General features: G+C 40.2%; 1 protein-coding gene across 2 annotated transcripts in view; it reads left to right on the top strand.

Annotated features, from left to right (window-relative positions):
• SYTL1 (synaptotagmin like 1) overlaps positions 1-19,920 on the top strand; it is a 1,083,808-nt gene that overhangs the window by 796,994 nt on the left and 266,894 nt on the right. For both annotated transcript variants that reach the window (XM_044084360.1, XM_044084368.1), the window contains 2 exons: positions 5,301-5,423; positions 15,849-16,015. In XM_044084360.1, the coding sequence (XP_043940295.1) occupies positions 5,301-5,423; positions 15,849-16,015 (290 nt within the window). The remainder of the gene's footprint in view (positions 1-5,300; positions 5,424-15,848; positions 16,016-19,920) is intronic.

Here is a 19,920-nt window from a genome sequence, read left to right as displayed (position 1 = left end):
GCCAGTTATGTAGGCTTCTGTTGTATCGACAGTAGCAAGGATATATGGGTTAGCATCTCACACACACACACACGCACACACACACACAATCACACACACACACACACACACACACACACACACACACACAGACACACACACACACACACACACACACACACACACACACACACACACACACACACACACACACAAACAGGCACAGTGGTGTGCAGGCATTAGGGATGGTGCCAACATAGACAATTACAGCTCTGCTACCCTGTCTGGTTGCTAGCTGCATGCAGGCTGTTGTGCTTATCAACAATCTCAGCCCAGAATACTTGAAATTCACTGGCTTCGGTCTTCAAACAGGTAAAAATCACATTTTGCTTCCCATTCTAGATGTTGACATTATTTATCTATTTTTGATCTATTGAAAGTATTACACTCTTTCATTTTCTTTTGTTTTGCATTTATAAATTAATCAACTGGAAAATATCTAATTCAAGCCCAGAAATTATTTAGGAACTCAGACTCCTTCTGATTACACAGGAATTTCCTTTTAATTATTCAGATGTTGACTCTTGTTTTAAATTGGATAATATTTATGAATCTTCTATTTTCTGCCAGTAGTTTATTCCATAGCCATTTGAGTACATCCATTGCAAATCTGTCTTTCCTTATAGCTTTGTAACTATAACAACACATTTTGTGTTTCCATACTTAAATGCCTCCTCATTCTTATAACATTCCGGTCATAATATTACTCTTAAAGATTTGCCTCTTAAGATCTTCAGGTCATAATTTGTCTGTAATAAATCCATAGTTAATACTAAAATGGTCTAAATAACCAAGCCCTGTAAGCAATGATATTGTGTCAGTAAATTTTCTCTCTAGTATATAAATAGAAGGAAAGCCTGTTTCCAAGTATTGTTCGGATGCTTAAACAGGTTACATAAGATACCAGGTATCTAGTATCCAGTGATCTTCAGCTCTGGCTTCAGTAGTACATGCAGTTTCCTCTGGCAGTTAGTGTAGAGGATTAAGGCGCTGAGCTGTTAACATGCTGCTTCCTGTAGTCTAGGGTACAGGGTTCGGTTCCCCCCTTCATTTATCTACTGTATATCTCTGAAAAAGTTACTCAACCAGACATTGCTATTGGGTTAGCACTGAAAAGGGACACGTGTGTCTATTGGGCTTACCACTTAACAAACAAATAAAACAATTTCCAATTTTGTATTGACTATTATGCCAAGATCTTTAACATGGTTACCCTCAGCTAATTATGCTGTGTAACCTTACATGAGCAAAAGTAATTACTCTGCATGTGTTTACATCGAAGTTCGAATGGATTTTCCTTGTCTATATATTATTTTGGTACTTAAGTATTATCGCAACCAGATTTTCGCGGTTGTGACTTTCGCTTATTTCGGTAAAAACGAGGCCATGAAACAGTGTAAAGTGGCATTCAGAGTGTGTATTGCTGGGGAATAATTTCGGATTACCTTCGGGAACAAAAACAGTGGAGAAAGCCCTCTTCCTGTTTTTTGCATGCTTGCATTGTAATGCCTGCTGTTGGTGTGATGGACAGATTGCATTCACTGTGTGGAAGGAAGCCTTCAGAGAAGACAAACACAGACATAGTAGTGATGTTTTTTGTGAAATTTATTTTTTTAACAATTTGTAAATACAATACAATAATGGTTAAAAGTAAGCGTGGGTTAAACAATTTCTCAGTGTCTGCGTTTTACTTCTCTGAAGAATTTCTTCTGTAGGTTCAAAATGAGACAAATGATAGTATGATAGCTGCCATGAAAAGTGTAGCGTGCCTGTGTAATACACACAAAAAAAAACAGGAAGATGGTTTTCTCCACTGTCTCTGTTCCCACAGCTCCTCAGCTCATGGACTAGCACTGCCATGACAGACCTTAAATCAACAACTTGGCATCCTGCACTCACTTATGCCAAACATCCACTGAGTTTTGTGTCCTTGGACATCGATGCCTGTTCAGGGCTACCTTGTTCCAAAAGGACTCTGGAACTGTGGATGGAAAGTGAGACGAGACAGCATCACAAGTTGGAAATTTGCATAGTTTACCAAAAAAAACAAACCTCAAAGCATTTTAGTAGTAGAACAGCAACATGGGTGAACTCAGGTTTATCATCAATTATATCACGCAGATGGAAAAATGCAAAAGCAATGAGTTACTTGTTGAGAAGATTGTAGTTTGCAGCATAGATACACACACACACACACACACACACACACACACACATATATATATATATATATATATATATATATATATATATATACACACACACACACGCACTGTGGATAGTGGAAGAGACATCCCTTCTCTGAGCCTCAGGCACACTCTTGGCCACTGTGAACACAGGAGTGGGGCTCAAAGTCATTATGCAGAAAATAGACAAAAGCCACTAAACCATGGGTATCCAAAAGTTCATAGAGACACTGCCATAAGAAATTATATGCTCAAAGGAACTTCTTACACATGAGGAAGGAGAAAATGGCACAGTCCTGGTCATGCCACATATGTCCACGAAGTCATGCAAACTTTAAATGCTGATGACAACCGGTTCTGTTAGTCAGGAACATGCCATCCTTAAGCCAGATGGACTTCACATAGAGATAAGTCAGAGTCTGCAAAGTTGAAAAATAATGACAGTAAACCAGATGGTATAATCAGTAAACATCTTAGAAATAAACTCACTGTAATTTAAATCCAGGGTGTGATCTCTATGCCCTCCAAGGTAAGCATTTTTGAAGAGTCTGTTACCAAACCTCACCACTAATAGCCATTCAAAGGCAGTACCAAAGCCCTTCATGATGGGCGGCACAGTGGTGCAGCGGTTAACGTTGTCGCCTCACAGTAAGAGGTTCTCCGGTTCGATTCTCGGCTGGGGTGCCTTCTGTGTGGAGTTTGCATGCTCTCCCTGTGTTCGCGTGGGTTTCCTCCGGGTTTCCTCCCACATTCCAAAGACATGCATCTGGAGCATTTCTCCCCGGGCCTCCACTGAAAACAGGCTCTGTGGAACCTAGTCGGACATTCCCAGTCAACAAATGTTAAATAAATAAAAAAAATAAAAAATAAAATGATGGTAGTACCACTGCTACTTCTGCAAATGCAGACACCCAGACCTCTTCAACGATAACATATGGTGCATTCCAGTTGGTTGTAGAGTTGAGCCGCAAGTCCACTGAAGCCTTGTATCATTCCACCTAGCTTGGGTCAGGCATATGATAATATGCAGAGGATTTCTGTAGCTGCTTCCAATAGCCTAGCTTTGACACTTCACCCTCCATTTCATTTAAAAAGCCTGGTACTTTTTCCCTTTACTTGTTTCCTCAAGATAGTAGACATACCTGCCTCTATTTAAGAGAGGCTTTCCACATTGTGACAGAATGGTTCCACCCTAGGGTAACAGATATATGTTGAGAGTTGACTTCCAGCTTCATATGTAAGATGATAGTCCAGGCAGCAAACACCTCTGCGTACATGGAGCCAGTTTACATGAATTTCCCTTAACATTCAACTGATTACCTTGCTGTTTGACCATATGTGTTTGACATTATTAGCTTTCAACAACAGTAGCATTTGACTACAGCTGGACTTACAAATTTCAACCATATAAACATTCATTCTATTCAGGGTTTACCCATTTGTGCATACTAACTTCACAAAAGATTAAACATAATAATTATTTTCCAATTTTGTACATATTCCTGTTAAAATCTGTTTTATCACATCTTAATTTAATATCTGAGATAAATGTATCCTTTTGAAAAGGGGGGAGTAGAGGTTATACATAAATAGCAGTCATTTATGACAGCTATCTTCTCCAAACTGATTAAATGTATACATTTTATCAGAGAACCCTGGAAAAGTGGAAAGTTTGAAATTGTGTTATAGCTTTTAGATGCTGCCATAGATCTTAGCAAAGCTCTGTGTGTGTGTATTGTACCAGATTCAGGTGACCATAGGTGATGTCATCCTCTAACCAGCATCTGGTTTCTTTGAAACTCTCACAGCAGCACTTTGGAACCTGACAGGAAAGATTTATGACAGGATATACATTTCACATATCTACACAGACAGAGACAGACATCATCTGGCTTTTGCTGTAGTAGGACACTCAGCACACTTCAGCTTGCCTTGCTTTAGTAAATAGTCAGGGAACAGTAATTCTTTAGTCAGTCAGGGACATTTAGTGAGAATAGTTTATTATTGCTTTCTGCATCTGTGAGAAACTATCCAACTGTATTATATTTTATATCTCTGTGGTTGAAACACTATTGTTTATTGTATTCAATATGCTCCTGTTTTCTGTTTTATTGTTTATCATTAAATATTTTAATTCATTTCATTGTGGCTGGTCCTTTAGAAAATACTTTTAACATCTTGAGAGTACTTATGCTTATTTTAGTGACACTGTGGCCATTCCTGAAAGCCTTGCTTCTTTGTTCACACTCTACCATTCCTATTAGTATTAATTTTACACAGTATAATTGGGAACCCTTTGTAAGAGCCTTAGGGTAGCTGACTGGTGGTGGCGTGATTAGCTCAGACTCTGGGCAGAAAGACGCATAGCTAGTAAATCTGTCCAGCTTTTCCCAGGTATGTATGTGTGTGTGAAACTGAAATATCCAAGTGGTGTGCCAGCTACTGGGAACAGGGACCCAGACTCCAAAGTGGTCAGTGTGGAGTACTGTGCGAGTCTGGAGAGCGAAAGAGAGTCCAGTCCCAGGACTGGAGCATGGTCCCTGTGTGCTCTTAAGGGAACTTGTGCTTGGTCCAGGGAGCTGCATCTGAAAATACTGTGTGAATCCATCTTTGCTCTGGAGTCAGTGGTGAGGATTGAGTCCCTTTGATTGTTGGCCTAGAGTAGGGACCAGTCACAACTGGTCTGGGTGATGAATAACAAATCCAGAGATGACTTCAAAATGATATGGCATAGCATGGCTGGAAAAGGAAGAATGATTAATGGGGAAGTACTAGGGTGCTAGCTACAATCCAGCATACAGTAGGCGATCTGCTGGGGCAAATATAAATGTTGTATATGGGTACACTGTTTGAATGACATGTTGCAAACTGCCCTCTAAATATCTTACTGCCTGAAGAGGTTGAAATCTGTTTTAGGTTGTTTTTCTAGCCTTTGATGACTAAAATAGCATGTATTTATTTGTTTGCCTGTTTATAACTTTCCTGTAGTTCAGATGGATTATGGGAATTGGAACACAAAACAAAAGGCAAACTTTTACAAACTCTTTTTCACTCTGTCTCTCTTTCTGTCCACAGAGTGATCCAGACCTCAGTGATGACGACCTTGGTTCAAAACACAATAGCAACCATGTCATCAATCCTCAACAAAGAGATACTTCCAGATCTGCATCCTTGGCCAGTCTACAGTCTTCCAGTACAGTATGTATCTGTTGCATTTTTACCTCACTCGTGTATTAACTGTGTTAGATGAATCATAATTATGACTACAGAAAAGAGAGCTTTGCAGGCATTTGTTTAGTTTTATTATACAAGAACCGTGAAACTTTATTACATTTGAAAGATTATTTTGGTATATGGTTTGTTCTGAACCCTGCAGTTTGTAAGTAGATCATATGAAGCAAACACATATGATTCACTTTACTTTTTGTCTAGGTTCCAAATAAACAAAATGTTTATCTACAATTTTCTATATTATTTTTCCTTAATGGTACAATTATATAAGGGACTTATCTAAAAGGACAGAAGTATGCGCTTCTGTTTATGTTCATTTGCTTTCCTCTTAATGTGTCACAATTTTTTGCTTTTAGATTCATACTTATAAGAGAAGAAACATCCATGTAGAGCAATGGGACATTACCAGCACTGTGGCTAATTATTAGACTTCTTGGACAGGAATAATGATAAAAACTCTTTCAAAAACTGCCTACTCCCTGTCCTGAGCATCTGAGCATCCACAGCTCCTCTATGCTGGTCCTGCGGATTAGGCTGCATGTTTTTGCCTCCCATAATCCATCCCGGGTGCTCCCTCCCTGCTTTAAACGCAAAAGGAATACCTGCGGCCATCACCTGAAAACACCCTGAATTGGCCAGCTTGCCTGGTACTTAAAAAAATACTACTGAAAAGACCCCCCCCCCCCAGCAAGATTGTGTAAATTAATCCATCCCAGGTGCTCCCTCCCTGCTTTAAATGCAAAAGGAATAACTCCGGCCATCACCTGAAAAAAAACCCTGAATTGGCCAGCTTGCCTGTTACTTAGAAAAATACTACTGAGAAGACCCCCAAACAAGATTGTGTAAATTAATCCATCCTGGGTGCTCCCTCCCTGCTTTAAACACAAAAGAAATACCTCTGGCCATCACCTGAAGACACCCTGAATTGGCCAGCTTGCCTGGTACTTAGACAAATACTACTGAGAAGACCTCCCAACAAGATTGTGTAAATTAATCCATCCCGAGTGCTCCCTCCCTGCTTTAAATGCAAAAGGAATACCTCCGGCCATCACCTGAAGACACCCTGGATTGGCCAGCTTGCCTGGTACTTAGAAAAATACTATTGAGAAGACCCTCCAGCAAGATTGTGTAAATTAATCCATCCGGGTGCTCCCACCCTGTTTTAAACACAAAAGTAATACCTCCGGCCATCACCTGAAGACACCCTGAATTGGCCAGCTTGCCTGGTACTTAGAAAAATACTGCTGAGAAGACCCCCCCACCCCAACAAGATTGTGTAAATTAATCCTTCCCGGGTGCTCCCTCTCTGCTTTAAACACAAAAGGAATACCTCCAGCCATCACCTGAAGACACCCTGAATTGGCCAGCTTGCCTGGTACTTAGAAAAATACTAATGAGAAGACCCCCCCCAACAAGATTATGTAAATTAATCTATCCCGGGTGCTCCCTCTCTGCTTTAAACACAAAAGGAATACCTCTGGCCATCACCTGAAGACAACCTGAAGTGGCGAGCTTGCCTGGTACTTAGAAAAATACTACTGAGAAGACCCCCAACAAGATTGTGTAAATTAATCCATCCCGGGTGCTCACTCCCTTCTTTAAAAGCAAAAGGAATACCTCCGGCCATCACCTGAAGACACCCTGAATTGGCCAGCTTGCCTGGTACTTAGAAAAATACTACTGAGAAGACCCCCCAACAAGATTGTGTAAATTAATCCATCCTGGGTGCTCCCTCCCTGCTTTAAACACAAAAGGAATACCTCTGGCCATCACTTGAAGACACCCTGAATTGGCCAGCTTGCCTGGTACTTAGAAAAATACTACTGAGAAGACCCCCAACAAGATTGTGTAAATTAATCCATCCCGGGTGCTCCCTCCCTGCTTTAAACACAAAAGGAATACCACCAGCCATCACCTGAAGACACCCTGAGTAGGCCAGCTTGCTGGTACTTAGAAAAATGCTACTAAAAAGACCCCCCAACAAGATTGTGTAAATTAATCCATCCCAGGTGCTCCCTCCCTGCTTTATAAGCACAAGGAATACCTCTGGCCATCACCTGAAGACACCCTGAATTGGCCAGCTTGCCTGGTACTTAGAAAAATACTACTGAGAAGACCCCCCCCCAACAAGATTGTGTAAATTAATCCATCCCGGGTGCTCCCTCCCTGCTTTAAACGCAAAAGGAATACCACCAGCTATCACCTGAAGACACCCTGAGATGACCAGCTTGCCTGGTACTTAGAAAAATACTGCTGAGAAGACCCCCCCAACAAGATTGTGCAAATGTATGTTGCTTAACACTAATTAAATGTAGACTTGATGTACTATCTATAGAGTCAGTCTTCCCTCCCATGTGTGCATTCTAGCATCCTACTGCAGACTGTTTGCCCACTCCCCCTCCTGTTATCACTACCCTAGAATATATTTAAACCTAAGACTGGTCCAACTGTATCTGCTGTTTGCTATCTCCTTCTACAATTAGGTGGCAGCATCTACCAATATAAATCCTAGATATTTTTTTATAATGCCAACAAGTTTTATTTTTTCACAAACGGTTGTGAGTTAATATCCTTAGACTGTAAATATTTTCTCCCCCCTGCTAAACCACCCTCTGTAAAGACAGCCTTCATTTTCTTGCTGGAAATATTTAGCTCATACCTTCCAACTACAGCCTTTAAACTTCTCTTTGCTGATACTTTTTCTGCCATACTCACCTCTAGTGTTCTTTCCCGCTCCGTTCACCCTATGGGCTCACTCCACTCTCCTACCATGCCCCCAATTTCCACCCGCCCCCAGTACTCCTAGCTTTATTCCTATCTTACCCCACCCTCTCAGCCTAATTACTCAATACCAGCTCCCCTTTCATTACTCCTCCCACCTATAGCCATCCTTCTTAAACTCTGTAATCTGTACTCCACCCAATAATTATAGTCCCCTCCTCTTTCCTTAAAGCTCTAGAATACCTCCCATCACTTTTTAAACCCTTTTTTCTTCATAGCCTTCTCTATTTTCCTAACCAGTCATACCACTCTCTGTTTGCACCAACATGCTGTCCTCAAGTTATCACACCCTCCAGTCACCCAGCCTCCTCTTTATGTTCCTACTTCCCTTATACTACGTCATATTCCACCTATGCTTGTCCAATACCACCTACAAAGACAACTACAATACAAACCCACCTTCTCCCTCATTCTTACTCCCATTTCCACTCTATCTCATTCGGGCCAACCCTCTGCACCTATTTCACCCTAAACTCTTCTCCTCTGAAGTCAAGACACTGTCACCTGCTCCAATCTACAATCTATCAAAATTCATGCCTGACAGACCAATATGGTTAAAGGATATCTCCTTTAACAACTTAGTCCAAGCTGGTGATATCCATCCTAACCCTGGTCCTACATCCTTTATTAACAACAGTCATCCCTTACCCTCTTCCTCCTATCTCAACACCTTAAAGATTTTTACAATTAATGCACAAAGTCTAAACAACAAAGTACACCAATTTCAAGCTTGTTTAAGCCATAACCAACCAGATATCTTAGCGAGCTCCGAAACCTGGCTCAAGTCTTTTATCTCCAACTCTGAGATTCTGCCCCCAGGATTTCATTGTCTCAGAAATGACCAACTAAATAAAAAAGGTGGAGGCACTGCCCTAGTCTACTCCAACCTTCTTACCTTAATTACCCTTCAGATTCCAATTCCAGAACACTGAACTAACTGCTGGAATTCTAAAACTAAATAAACATAAAAATATCTTTATCATTGCCCTATATATCTCACCTGGTAACAATATATCTACACTTGAAAATATTATCCTATGGGCCTCTACTGAAATTAACTATGAAACTTATATCCTTGGTGATGTGAATATTGACTGGAATAAAATCAATTGCCCCTCTCCCTCCCTATCCATTAGCCTCTATAACTTCACTCAAATAATCCTCTCCCTCACTCGAACTAACAAAATAACCCCCCCCCCGGATCCACTATAGATTGGATCCTAGTTTCAGATCCAAATAAAATAACCAATTCTGGCACAATTCCTGATACCTTTAGCGATCATCTCCCAGCCTTTATGCATCGCTCAACTAGTTCCTGCCCACACCAGCATCAATACATTCAAACTCGTAACCTTAGTAGCTTCAACCAAACTAGTTTCTCAAATACTTTCAAACAAATGAACTGGCAAATTCTAAACTTCCTTCCTCTTGACAAGGCTATAGAATACTTCAACTCTGTCTTCCTTGATACTTTAAACTCACTAGCCCCACTTAGAAACAAAAGGATAAAAACTAAAATTGCCCCTTGGCTATCCAAAGAGACAAAACAGATTATGCACCACAGAGACAAACTATGGAAGCTTTACCAAAACAATAAACTGGCCAATACCTTGCTCCAATATAAACAGCTCTGCAACCATGCAAAACGACTAATCACCAAAGACAAAAAATCTTACTATATCAAACTTCAGTCCAATAACAATAAAAACCCCAAAAAATTCTGGAACTCAATAAACTCACTCCTCAATCCAGGCTCCAAGAATAATCCCTGTCCTGACCCAAGTAAATCTGACCTCGAACTAGGCTCTGAATTTAACTCATTTTTCATAGAAACTATTACTACCCTCATCAAGACATTTCCCAATAATAACCCAACTGCTCCACACTCTCCCTCTTCTAACTCACCTCATCTGTTTGAACTCAAACCCATTTCCACCAACTTTATAAAAAAACTTTTGTCCAAACTTATCTCTAAAACTCCCGACAATATTCCCTCTTCCTTCCTAAAATGTGCTGCTGATGGCATTGCTCTCCCAATCAGCATCATTATTAACCGATCCACAAAAGAATCATACGTCCAGTTTTTACGTACAGTTTTTAAATTCAGGGATTAATGCCAAAGAGATAATGTAAGTAAGTACTTTTTCACAGACAGTAATGTAAATGCAAAAAAAAAAGCCTTACAAAAAAGTGTGGAATCAGAGACTGGGAAGATTCAAGTATACAAGCCACTGACATAAGCCAATTCTAGTGGATAAGCCAATGCAGGTTCTTCATTACGGGAATGGCAGACTAGCTGAGCAATGTGGGTTTTTTTGTTTATTTGCTAAATGATTTTATATTTCTTAGTACTGTTGTAATGGAACATCCACAAGACAAAAATTACTTGTGTTCCCTGAATGGAAGGATGATTGCTTGGAGACTGGCAGTAATTCCAGATGTATCAGAATCATCTACAGATCTGAGTGATTTCTCTGAGTACTAAGTACACATGATGGATGAAGATGTCCATCACTGCCTAATACAGTATATTACAGAATAGCATTCCCCAGGAATGAAAAAGCATAGTTCAGAATCTCCCTGGGAAGTAGGTATACAAGTTTGGGCCTGGAGTTTAGTTTCATCCTTTAGTCCAAGGGGTTTGATTCCATTCATTTAAATAAAACTACTTTGTGACTGAGCAAGCCACTTAACTAGATAGCGCTGTTGGGTTAATCCTGAAAAGAAGAATCCACAAAAAGCGAGGTGAAACAACCAATAAACAAAAGTAATGGAATGGATGAAGACCAGGAAGCTTAAATGTTCAAAATTTTATTCCAAAGCAGTCACGATCAAAAATTAGACCACATAAAACGACAAAGGAAAGGTCACAGCATAAACGCTATTAATCCAACTGCATTTTCGTTTGTATCCCAACACTTCATCAGATGTACTCTATTAAACTAATCTGTCTACTATTTATACCTCATTCAATAAATCTTCCTGGTCTTCATCCATTCCATTACTTTTGTTTATTAATCCTGAAAAGAAGTACTTGTGCCCAGTCAGTTCACCCCATTTAATACATACAAGACCAAGGTAGGATGATCACACAGGAGGCTGACTGTTTCTTTGTGTCAGCAGGCTGGGAGGTTTCAAATTCTGTAAGGCTGGGAGGTTTCAAATTCTGTAAGCTGAGTCCTTGAGATAAATCCTAGGCCAGTTGGTAAGGTCATATGCTAGAGTCCAAGCAAGTTTGGAGTTCCTTCCGTGAATTCACCATGCTAGCCAATACTTTCTTTGGGCAAAAACCATATCAGCCATCACTGACAACCTCTTCCTGTCAAGAAGTATTCAGCATCAGAGGTTGTATTTAAATAGCAAAATGAAAATCTGGGTTTCCGATCATGTTTGAGAATGGCAGTCAGTTGAGTGTGACATTATCGAAATGTAGATTTCCAACAAGTATTTGTGCGAACCAAAATGCATTGAGTACACAACACAGAATGGGTAGTGTACTTCAATAATCTGAGTTTGGAATTTTGTGTGGAGATCATGGTTCAGTGAGAAGCAGGGAATTAACCCATTTCCTCATTGTAGTGCAATCTCGGGGTTGGTATATATAATTTGCAGGGTGTGCATGGAGGCTTGCCCCCCCCTGCAAAATAGTTAAACACACATATCGTTGACTGTGAAGTGTCACGGTACTTTAAGCTGTATAGCATGGGTGACTGACATCACCTCCTGATATGTCAAGCGCATCGAACTACAGGTGTGGATGTATTCAGTTTTGACTTGGCTGCTCTTTCAACATTGCAGATTCAGCATTTCGGGTCAACATTGTGACCGGTCGACCAATGCAGTTTCATAATTTCAGTAGTAAACCAGAAATCTAACCATATGTCAGGTGTGTTGCTGTGTAGTTGGCTTTTTAATTGTAATTTTCTGCTCTGACAACTGCATGTTTAGCAGTTTATAGTAAAACGTGATAGTATTACAGCACTGAAACAAAATTCATGAGCTTTTTTTTTTTTTTTTTACTTTTTCATGAACTTCATAAACTCATTTATTAAGTAGGTAAGTGTACTTTAAAAGATAGTGTGAGGTGGTGTAATAGTGTAACAAGGTTGCAAGCCTGAACTCTTTCAGTGATTATATTCTTTGGTAGCATTTGTCTGAAGTTCAGTTGACACTGATTTTATTTTAACATGGCTTCCAGTCAAGAAGGTACATGTAAGCTGGCCTTATAGGTGGCCATCTTTCACTGAAGGCATTTTGACTGAGGAGTATATCTCTGTGTACAACAATTAAAAACAGTGTCTTACATGTTGATGTACATATGTCTCAACCCTTTATGTATGTGAAGCCTTGTAGCCACAACCCTTGCACATGGCAAAACAAATATAACTCCAGTATTCAAATTAATGCATGCATCAGTGGAGTTCTGTCACATGAGTATATATATGATAAACATCCACACTGGTGTATGCTCCAAAGTATAGACTATATTCTAAAACCACTAATTCTAGGCCAGTAAAGATGTACATTTATTAGATATACTTGCCAGACTCTAAATTTCATAGAAGACCTCAGGCATGTTCAAATCAAATACTGCAGAGTCAAGAATGCTCTACGCAGTAGTGTTGTAAGCAGGCTGAAATGGAATGGTACGTAAGGTCAGGTAGTTCTGGAACTATGCTGAAGGCATTTTGACTGAGGGAGTATATCTGAGCTGATAAGAGGTGTCTCCAGGATGCTTATTCATAAGCTTCAGAAAGTTTTCAAAACTGTTCCTAAAGCCTGGCACAATTTCATAGATGGATAAAGCCCTGACTATTCTCCAGATGACCTTAGTTTGCATAGACAATGGAGCACAGTAAGGGTCAGGCAGGAAAGACAGGAGTGGGCCCTTTACACCAGATACTTCATCGTGGGTTAAGGGAGGCAGACCTGCTACACTACTGGCTCCAGTAAGCAAACTGGAGGCACATCAGGATTCAGCCAATCAGGTCATGGTGGCTGTTTCCAACATTACAGTATTACAGCACTGAAACAAAATTCATGAGCTTTTTTTTTTTTTTTTACTTTTTCATGAACTTCATAAACTCATTTATTAAGTAGGTAAGTGTACTTTAAAAGATAGTGTGAGGTGGTGTAATAGTGTAACAAGGTTGCAAACCTGAACTCTTTCAGTGATTATATTCTTTGGTAGCATTTGTCTGAAGTTCAGTTGACACTGATTTTATTTTAACATGGTTTCCAGTCAAGAAGGTACATGTAAGCTGGCTTTATAGGTGGCCATCTTTCACTGAAGGCATTTTGACTGAGGAGTATATCTCTGTGTACAACAATTAAAAACAGTGTCTTACATGTTGATGTACATATGTCTCAACCCTTTATGTATGTGAAGCCTTGTAGCCACAACCCTTGCACATGGCAAAACAAATATAACTCCAGTATTCAAATTAATGCATGCATCAGTGGAGTTCTGTCACATGAGTATATATATGATAAACATCCACACTGGTGTATGCTCCAAAGTTTAGACTATATTCTAAAACCACTAATTCTAGGCCAGTAAAGATGTACATTTATTAGATATACTTGCCAGACTCTAAATTTCATAGAAGACCTCAGGCATGTTCAAATCAAATACTGCAGAGTCAAGAATGCTCTACGCAGTAGTGTTATAAGCAGGCTGAAATGGAATGGTACGTAAGGTCAGGTAGTTCTGGAACTATGCTGAAGGCATTTTGACTGAGGGAGTATATCTGAGCTGATAAGAGGTGTCTCCAGGATGCTTATTCATAAGCTTCAGAAAGTTTTCAAAACTGTTCCTAAAGCCTGGCACAATTTCATATATGGATAAAGCCCTGACTATTCTCCAGATGACCTTAGTGTGCATAGACAATGGAGCACAGTAAGGGTCAGGCAGGAAAGACAGGAGTGGGCCCTTTACACCAGATTCTTCATCGTGGGTTAAGGGAGGCAGACCTGCTACACTACTGGCTCCAGTAAGCAAACTGGAGGCACATCAGGATTCAGCCAATCAGGTCATGGTGGCTGTTTCCAACATATAAGCCACACTGGCTCCCATCTGGAGGCTAACTCATTTCCTGGCAGCAACATAGGACAGCCACTGGCTGTTATGGGGAGGGGTTAAGAGGTAGGGTCACCATAGTCGCAGTGATAGCCCCCACTCAACATCTCCCACAGTAGTGAAGAAAAGGACTAGTTGGCTCCTGCCTGACTTCCAGAATAGATGCTATAAGGCTTTCTCTGTGGGTCTGGGAACAAGTGAGCCAGTTCTCACCCTGTGTAGAATGAGTGATTTCTAAGGCATGTTCCTGAAGTCCATTCTTCTATGAAATCTGTCTTGATGAAGGGAGTGGGGGATGTGTTCCAGAGTTATGGTTGCTAGAGTGCCCAATGAAATTCCAAGGGCTCTGACTGTGATCTTCAGCCTGACAGAAGAAGTATGAATGGAAGGAGAATCTGTGATAAGTCCAAGGTTGCAGTACCTCAGAGTTTTCCCCTTACTCCAACATACAGCCATCTCAGAATTAGCATATTTAAATAACAGCTGTGGGTGGCACATGTTGATACTAAGTTTTGGAATTCACTTATTCTCGTTTGAATCACATTTATTTAAGCAAAGGTAGTCATAAGCTCAGGTCATATTCTTCCAGTATGGAGCTTGATCCCTTAACTAACACAACTCTGACATATTTTACAATGAATTTGGTGGATCTACATCAATTTAGTACAAAATAGGTAAGAGACAGCAAGCTTCTAAAGGCTATCATTTTACAGACTTGAGTGTGGTTCCCTCAGTATCCACTTGCAAACTCTAACTCTGAGCAAATCACTTAACTAAGCATTTACCACTGAAAAGAGGCTTTAGTGCCTAGAGATTTACATGCTTACAAATGTGTTAAACAGTAAAGTAAAACTAAATCTGAAATAGCAACCAACTTCCTGCTTATTTGGAAAGACTGATAACAAGCAGATAAAAATGCATCTTAATGGAGAATGTGAGGTGCTGGGACAGTCTAAGATTACTGCAAGCTTTAAAGGTTTCATTGATGATGTTCATTGGGTATTAACTCATCAGCTGACATAGATTTTAGATTGGCACTGGTGCCCACTTTACATTGTCCTCTGTCAGGTTATTCAAGCTGTGCATGTACTTCATTTTTGTCCCACATGCAGTTGTTGGTATGCATGCTGATGAATTTGCACCATTGAAGTACTAGAAGGTAAAAGCATTTATTTTGAATAAACAGATCATTGGTTGCACATCTGGTATCCAGGATGCACTTCACTGCAGTGCAGAACCAGGAAAACTTTATTTATTTGCCAAACCACATGTTCCTGTTTTCTCCAACAATGTGCAACATTAGAGTTAGGATATTATATTAAAGTTTAAGGAAAGATAATCTCTAGTATTAAAGCTCAGAGTGTGAAATCCCTAGACCTAATATTTTAGGTCAGTTTGATTCATGGAACTAACTTGTGCCATAGCCCTTTCACTGAATTATCATTTAATGAACTGCGATTCTTTAACAACAATCGACCCTTTCCATGCCACATTCTCCTGTTCCTTACCTTGTTGCATTTTATGATTTTTAGGTGGGAGGCAGTATGATGAGTCTGTATGGTGATGGTGACTTTGGGAGTGTGGATGTGAAGGGTGCCATCCAATTTTCCCTGCGTTATGATGAGAAGAAGCGGGAACTTCACATCCTTATTGTGCAGTGCCAGGACCTAGCAGAGGCTAAGAAGCAAAGAACTGATGCGTGAGTAGTAAACCAGTATCTTTATTTAACTGTCATTTACCCAGTGTAATTTGCTTCCACCCTGCCTTAGAAATATCAATGACCACTTAGTGTTTAAAGAAGAACTCTTGAGCATTTAACATTTTGTGCCAAATGTAGTGTTTCTTGGATGCAGGGAAGTAAAGCATTAACTAGCTAGAAATGAATTTCCTTCCAGTGCTATGACTATAAATCAGCTAGCCAAATGAACCAAAGTACCACTGTAAATATTGTAAATGATATGAATACCTACGCTAACTGTCCTAGTTCTATCTCGTTTAGTATCTGAATTTGTACTGTTATCTCTTTGGCATGTTTCTTATCATACTGTAATTTATCTGTTATGCTTGAGTTATGATTAAAAAGTGGTTCATAGAACCACCCACTTACCTGATCAACAAATAACTTACTAAAAAAAGAGAGGAATGTTAGTTGATGAATGTGTCAAAAAGACAAGACATTTCAAAAGAGGAGAATTGACCTCTGCAATTAAAGTTTAGGTTCAAACATCACTTAGCAAAACCAAGGCTCACACGCTCTATAGGTAATACTGACTTTTAATTATGTACAGAGCAGGCACTAAATCAATTGACATGCCAGCATACACTTTGCTAAACTGAAGTAATGTAGCTTATCCTGAGATAGACTCCACCTCACTCCTGTCAGCACTGACATATGGTGAATGATGTAAGTAGATCAATAACTTTGTGTAATACATATCAGCATTTGTTTGAAGATAATGAACTATAAATTGTGGAATGTGCTGCAACACTCTGTTAGGTCTCACACACACACACACACACACACACACACATACACACACACACACACACACACACACACACACACACACACACACACACACACACCTGTAGCTTATAGCACAGAGACTGAGGTACTATATTCGTTGCCAGGAATAGACTTTATCAACATAACTTGAAAGTATATCAGCTCAAGCCTTAATGTAAAAGTTATTTCTTGCTCCCTATTTTACTGCAATATGGCTGTATGTCATGCTTCCAGTTAGCTAAGTGCCCTTAAGTCTGTAAATGTTACAACTGAACTACTACTATGCAAACTATTTTTGAGAAAGTGCTTTTAACTCAAGCACCTCCTCTACAACTATGAAACCATTTCCTCATGTTCCTCATCGGCTTACTATCACCAGTCCTGGTCAATGTACATATTCATTTTGGTAACCATTTAAAATGTCAGATCCTGCTAGAGTGAGTCCCAAAATGTGAAGACTGAATGACCGAAAGATCGGAATTGTATACACTAAGTCTAAGACATAATTTCTTGGAATATTCCCATTTCTCTGAGGTATGGTGATCTCAGAGTTGGCGTATGTAAGTTTTTTGGGGGGAGGGTGCTTGCCCCCCACATCGAAACCAGTTTTAAGGAGAAGAGCGATTTTCAAGATTTGCTCTTCTCCAGATTTTTTTTTTTTTTTTTGGCTTTTCAGCACTCGTTATTTTGAATGCCAGCATTTCAATAGGGAGCTGTTTATTTTGCCATCTCTCTTGTTGAGTAAAGTTTTAAATCAGCTCCCTATTGAAATGTAAACACTCAGAATGCCGATTGCCAAAACACCCCCCAAAAAAGGCAGAAAACACAAGAGAAGAGCGAATTTTGAAAATTGCTTCTCTCCTTTAAACTTCTTTTTGCAGGGGAGCAAACCCCCTCCCCAAACTTATATATATACCAACTCCGAGATTGCCATACCTTGGACAAAAAGGGAATATTCCGAGAAATTACATCTTGGATTTGATATATATAAGTTCAATCTTTCAGGCATTTAGTCTTCGTATGCAAATCACTTACTTTTTCATTTCTGTTATTTAAAGGTTTATCACATCACTGTTTCTCAACTAACTTTGTGGTTATGTATATTTAGTATCTTCTATGACAGTATTTTTTTCTAGTGTACCAGTTTGAATTCCACCTGTGCCCTGTCAACATGTAAAGAATATTCACAATGGATATGTGGATATTATCCTGAAAGAATCATGCTGCTTAGCTTGTTAAATTTTAGGCATCTTTATCACTCCATGGGATTGAAATTTCACCAAATCACTGACAATCTTTTTTTTATTTTTGCAGAATGCCTACTTGTTATATTCAAGTCAGTGAAATTCACCAAAATATTGAGTAGTTTCTAAATGAAGCACACCACTAAGCTTCTGTGCTAGGAATGCTTCTTATGGCAGTGACTTTGTACATTTAAGACAAAGCAGTCCAGAGCAGTCCCAGTAGCTCAGCAAGTAATTTTCATGCCTTTGTTGTAGAAGTCTGTGGGTTCTATTCCTACACTGGGTAGTTGGATTAATTTGTCCAGTACTGACACTGCAGTACACCATACGGGGACTCCTGGATGTGCCAGCTTTTGGAAGTGACATTAAAACAAAGCCCCATCGGCTTGAATTTTGTGGTAGCTCAGGTGGCTGTTAAAGATCCCATGGCACTTACCAAAAAGAGTAGTGGAAGTTCCCTGGTTTCACAGACAAATTTCCCTTAGGTAATATGAATACCACCCGGGGTCTCCCCTAAAAAGAAATCATTGCTGTAGTAGGACTAATTCGACCAACAAAGTGTAAATAAATAAAAATACATCTCTTTTGCTGATGCTGATGTTCATCGTGTTTCACTGTTGCAGTCATCACTGTAGGGTTCTTCCTGCCGGCAGGCAGCCCTCGGTTGGCCAGAATCCCAAAGTCTGGGTCTGGCATCGGCTGTTAAGTCATGATCCCTGACGTCAGAGCACTAGGAGTACAAAGCTGGCAGCCGATGCCATGTTCTCCAGTCTTTCTTGCCGTGCGGTGAAAGCAGTTCGCAAGTGCCGGTTGGCTGACTCCTGATATTTTTTCGTGCTTCAGTCCGAAGATTTACTTCTTCTTCTCAAAGCTAAGTACCCCGTTGGGGAAACTTTTTTCTTGCTCCAGTCCGATGTCAGAAAAAGTTAATAATTGCATTTCTTGTGGGAAGCAAATACCTCATAAGGACTTCCATTCTTATTGTATTCCTTGTTTAGGCCCTGACCACGACGTAGCTAGTTGTCAGTTTTGTGCTAGATTTAACCAACATACTATTAAGCAAAGGTACGATTTTGCTTTTCACTACTTTGGTAGGCGATTTTATTATAAAATGTCGTCGGACATGCTTCCGACTACTGGAGTTCACAAACGACGCAAGAATAAGGACTGGCCTCCGAGGTCCAAATCAGATGACGTTTTACAAGCAGAACCAGCTTCAGGTTCGGCCGTCGTCAGTGAGACGCTTTTGCAGGCCCTGTCGTCGGCCATTCAGGAACCGATTGCTGAACCAGACTCCCACGAGGAGCCTACTAGGCCTATGAGCACTCAGGTTGCAGGACCTTCGGACAATGCTCACTCAGATGGGTCCGGAGCCGCTGTGCAGGTACCGGCTTCCGAGGGGGTTTTCAGGCATACACAGCTTGTGATAAAGGCAAAGCCAAAGACAAAGACAAGGACTCCTTCTAAATCTAAGACACCAGCCCAGGCCTCTTCTGATCCGGGACCCAAATCTCAGAAACAGCTACTTAAAATGGCGGAGGACTTATTAACCATGATTAGGGGTTCACATCCCCCTCCAGACAAAAGGCCAAGACAAGATGTGGATTATGAATCTTCTGATCAGGCATCTATTTCATCAGAACAGGAATATACTTTCCCTCCTGATGAGGATTCTGATGCTGAGGAATCCATTCCTTCAGCCTCTCCCCCTGAGGATTTTTCTTTTGGGGAAACTTTACATGACATGAGGGAACATTTCCACTGGGAGGGACAGGAGTACTCGGAATCTAAGAGAAGACTTAGGGATTTCCTTCTTCTTCCCCAGCATAGACCCCTGGCTATTCCTCCTATTTT

Source organism: Protopterus annectens, chromosome 1.part1 (genome assembly GCF_019279795.1).
Source record: "Protopterus annectens isolate FY-2018-M chromosome 1.part1, PAN1.0, whole genome shotgun sequence".
In the NCBI taxonomy this organism is placed as follows: domain Eukaryota; kingdom Metazoa; phylum Chordata; order Ceratodontiformes; family Protopteridae; genus Protopterus; species Protopterus annectens.
Note: the sequence above shows the minus strand (reverse complement) of the source record. Positions and strands in the feature narration are given on the sequence as shown.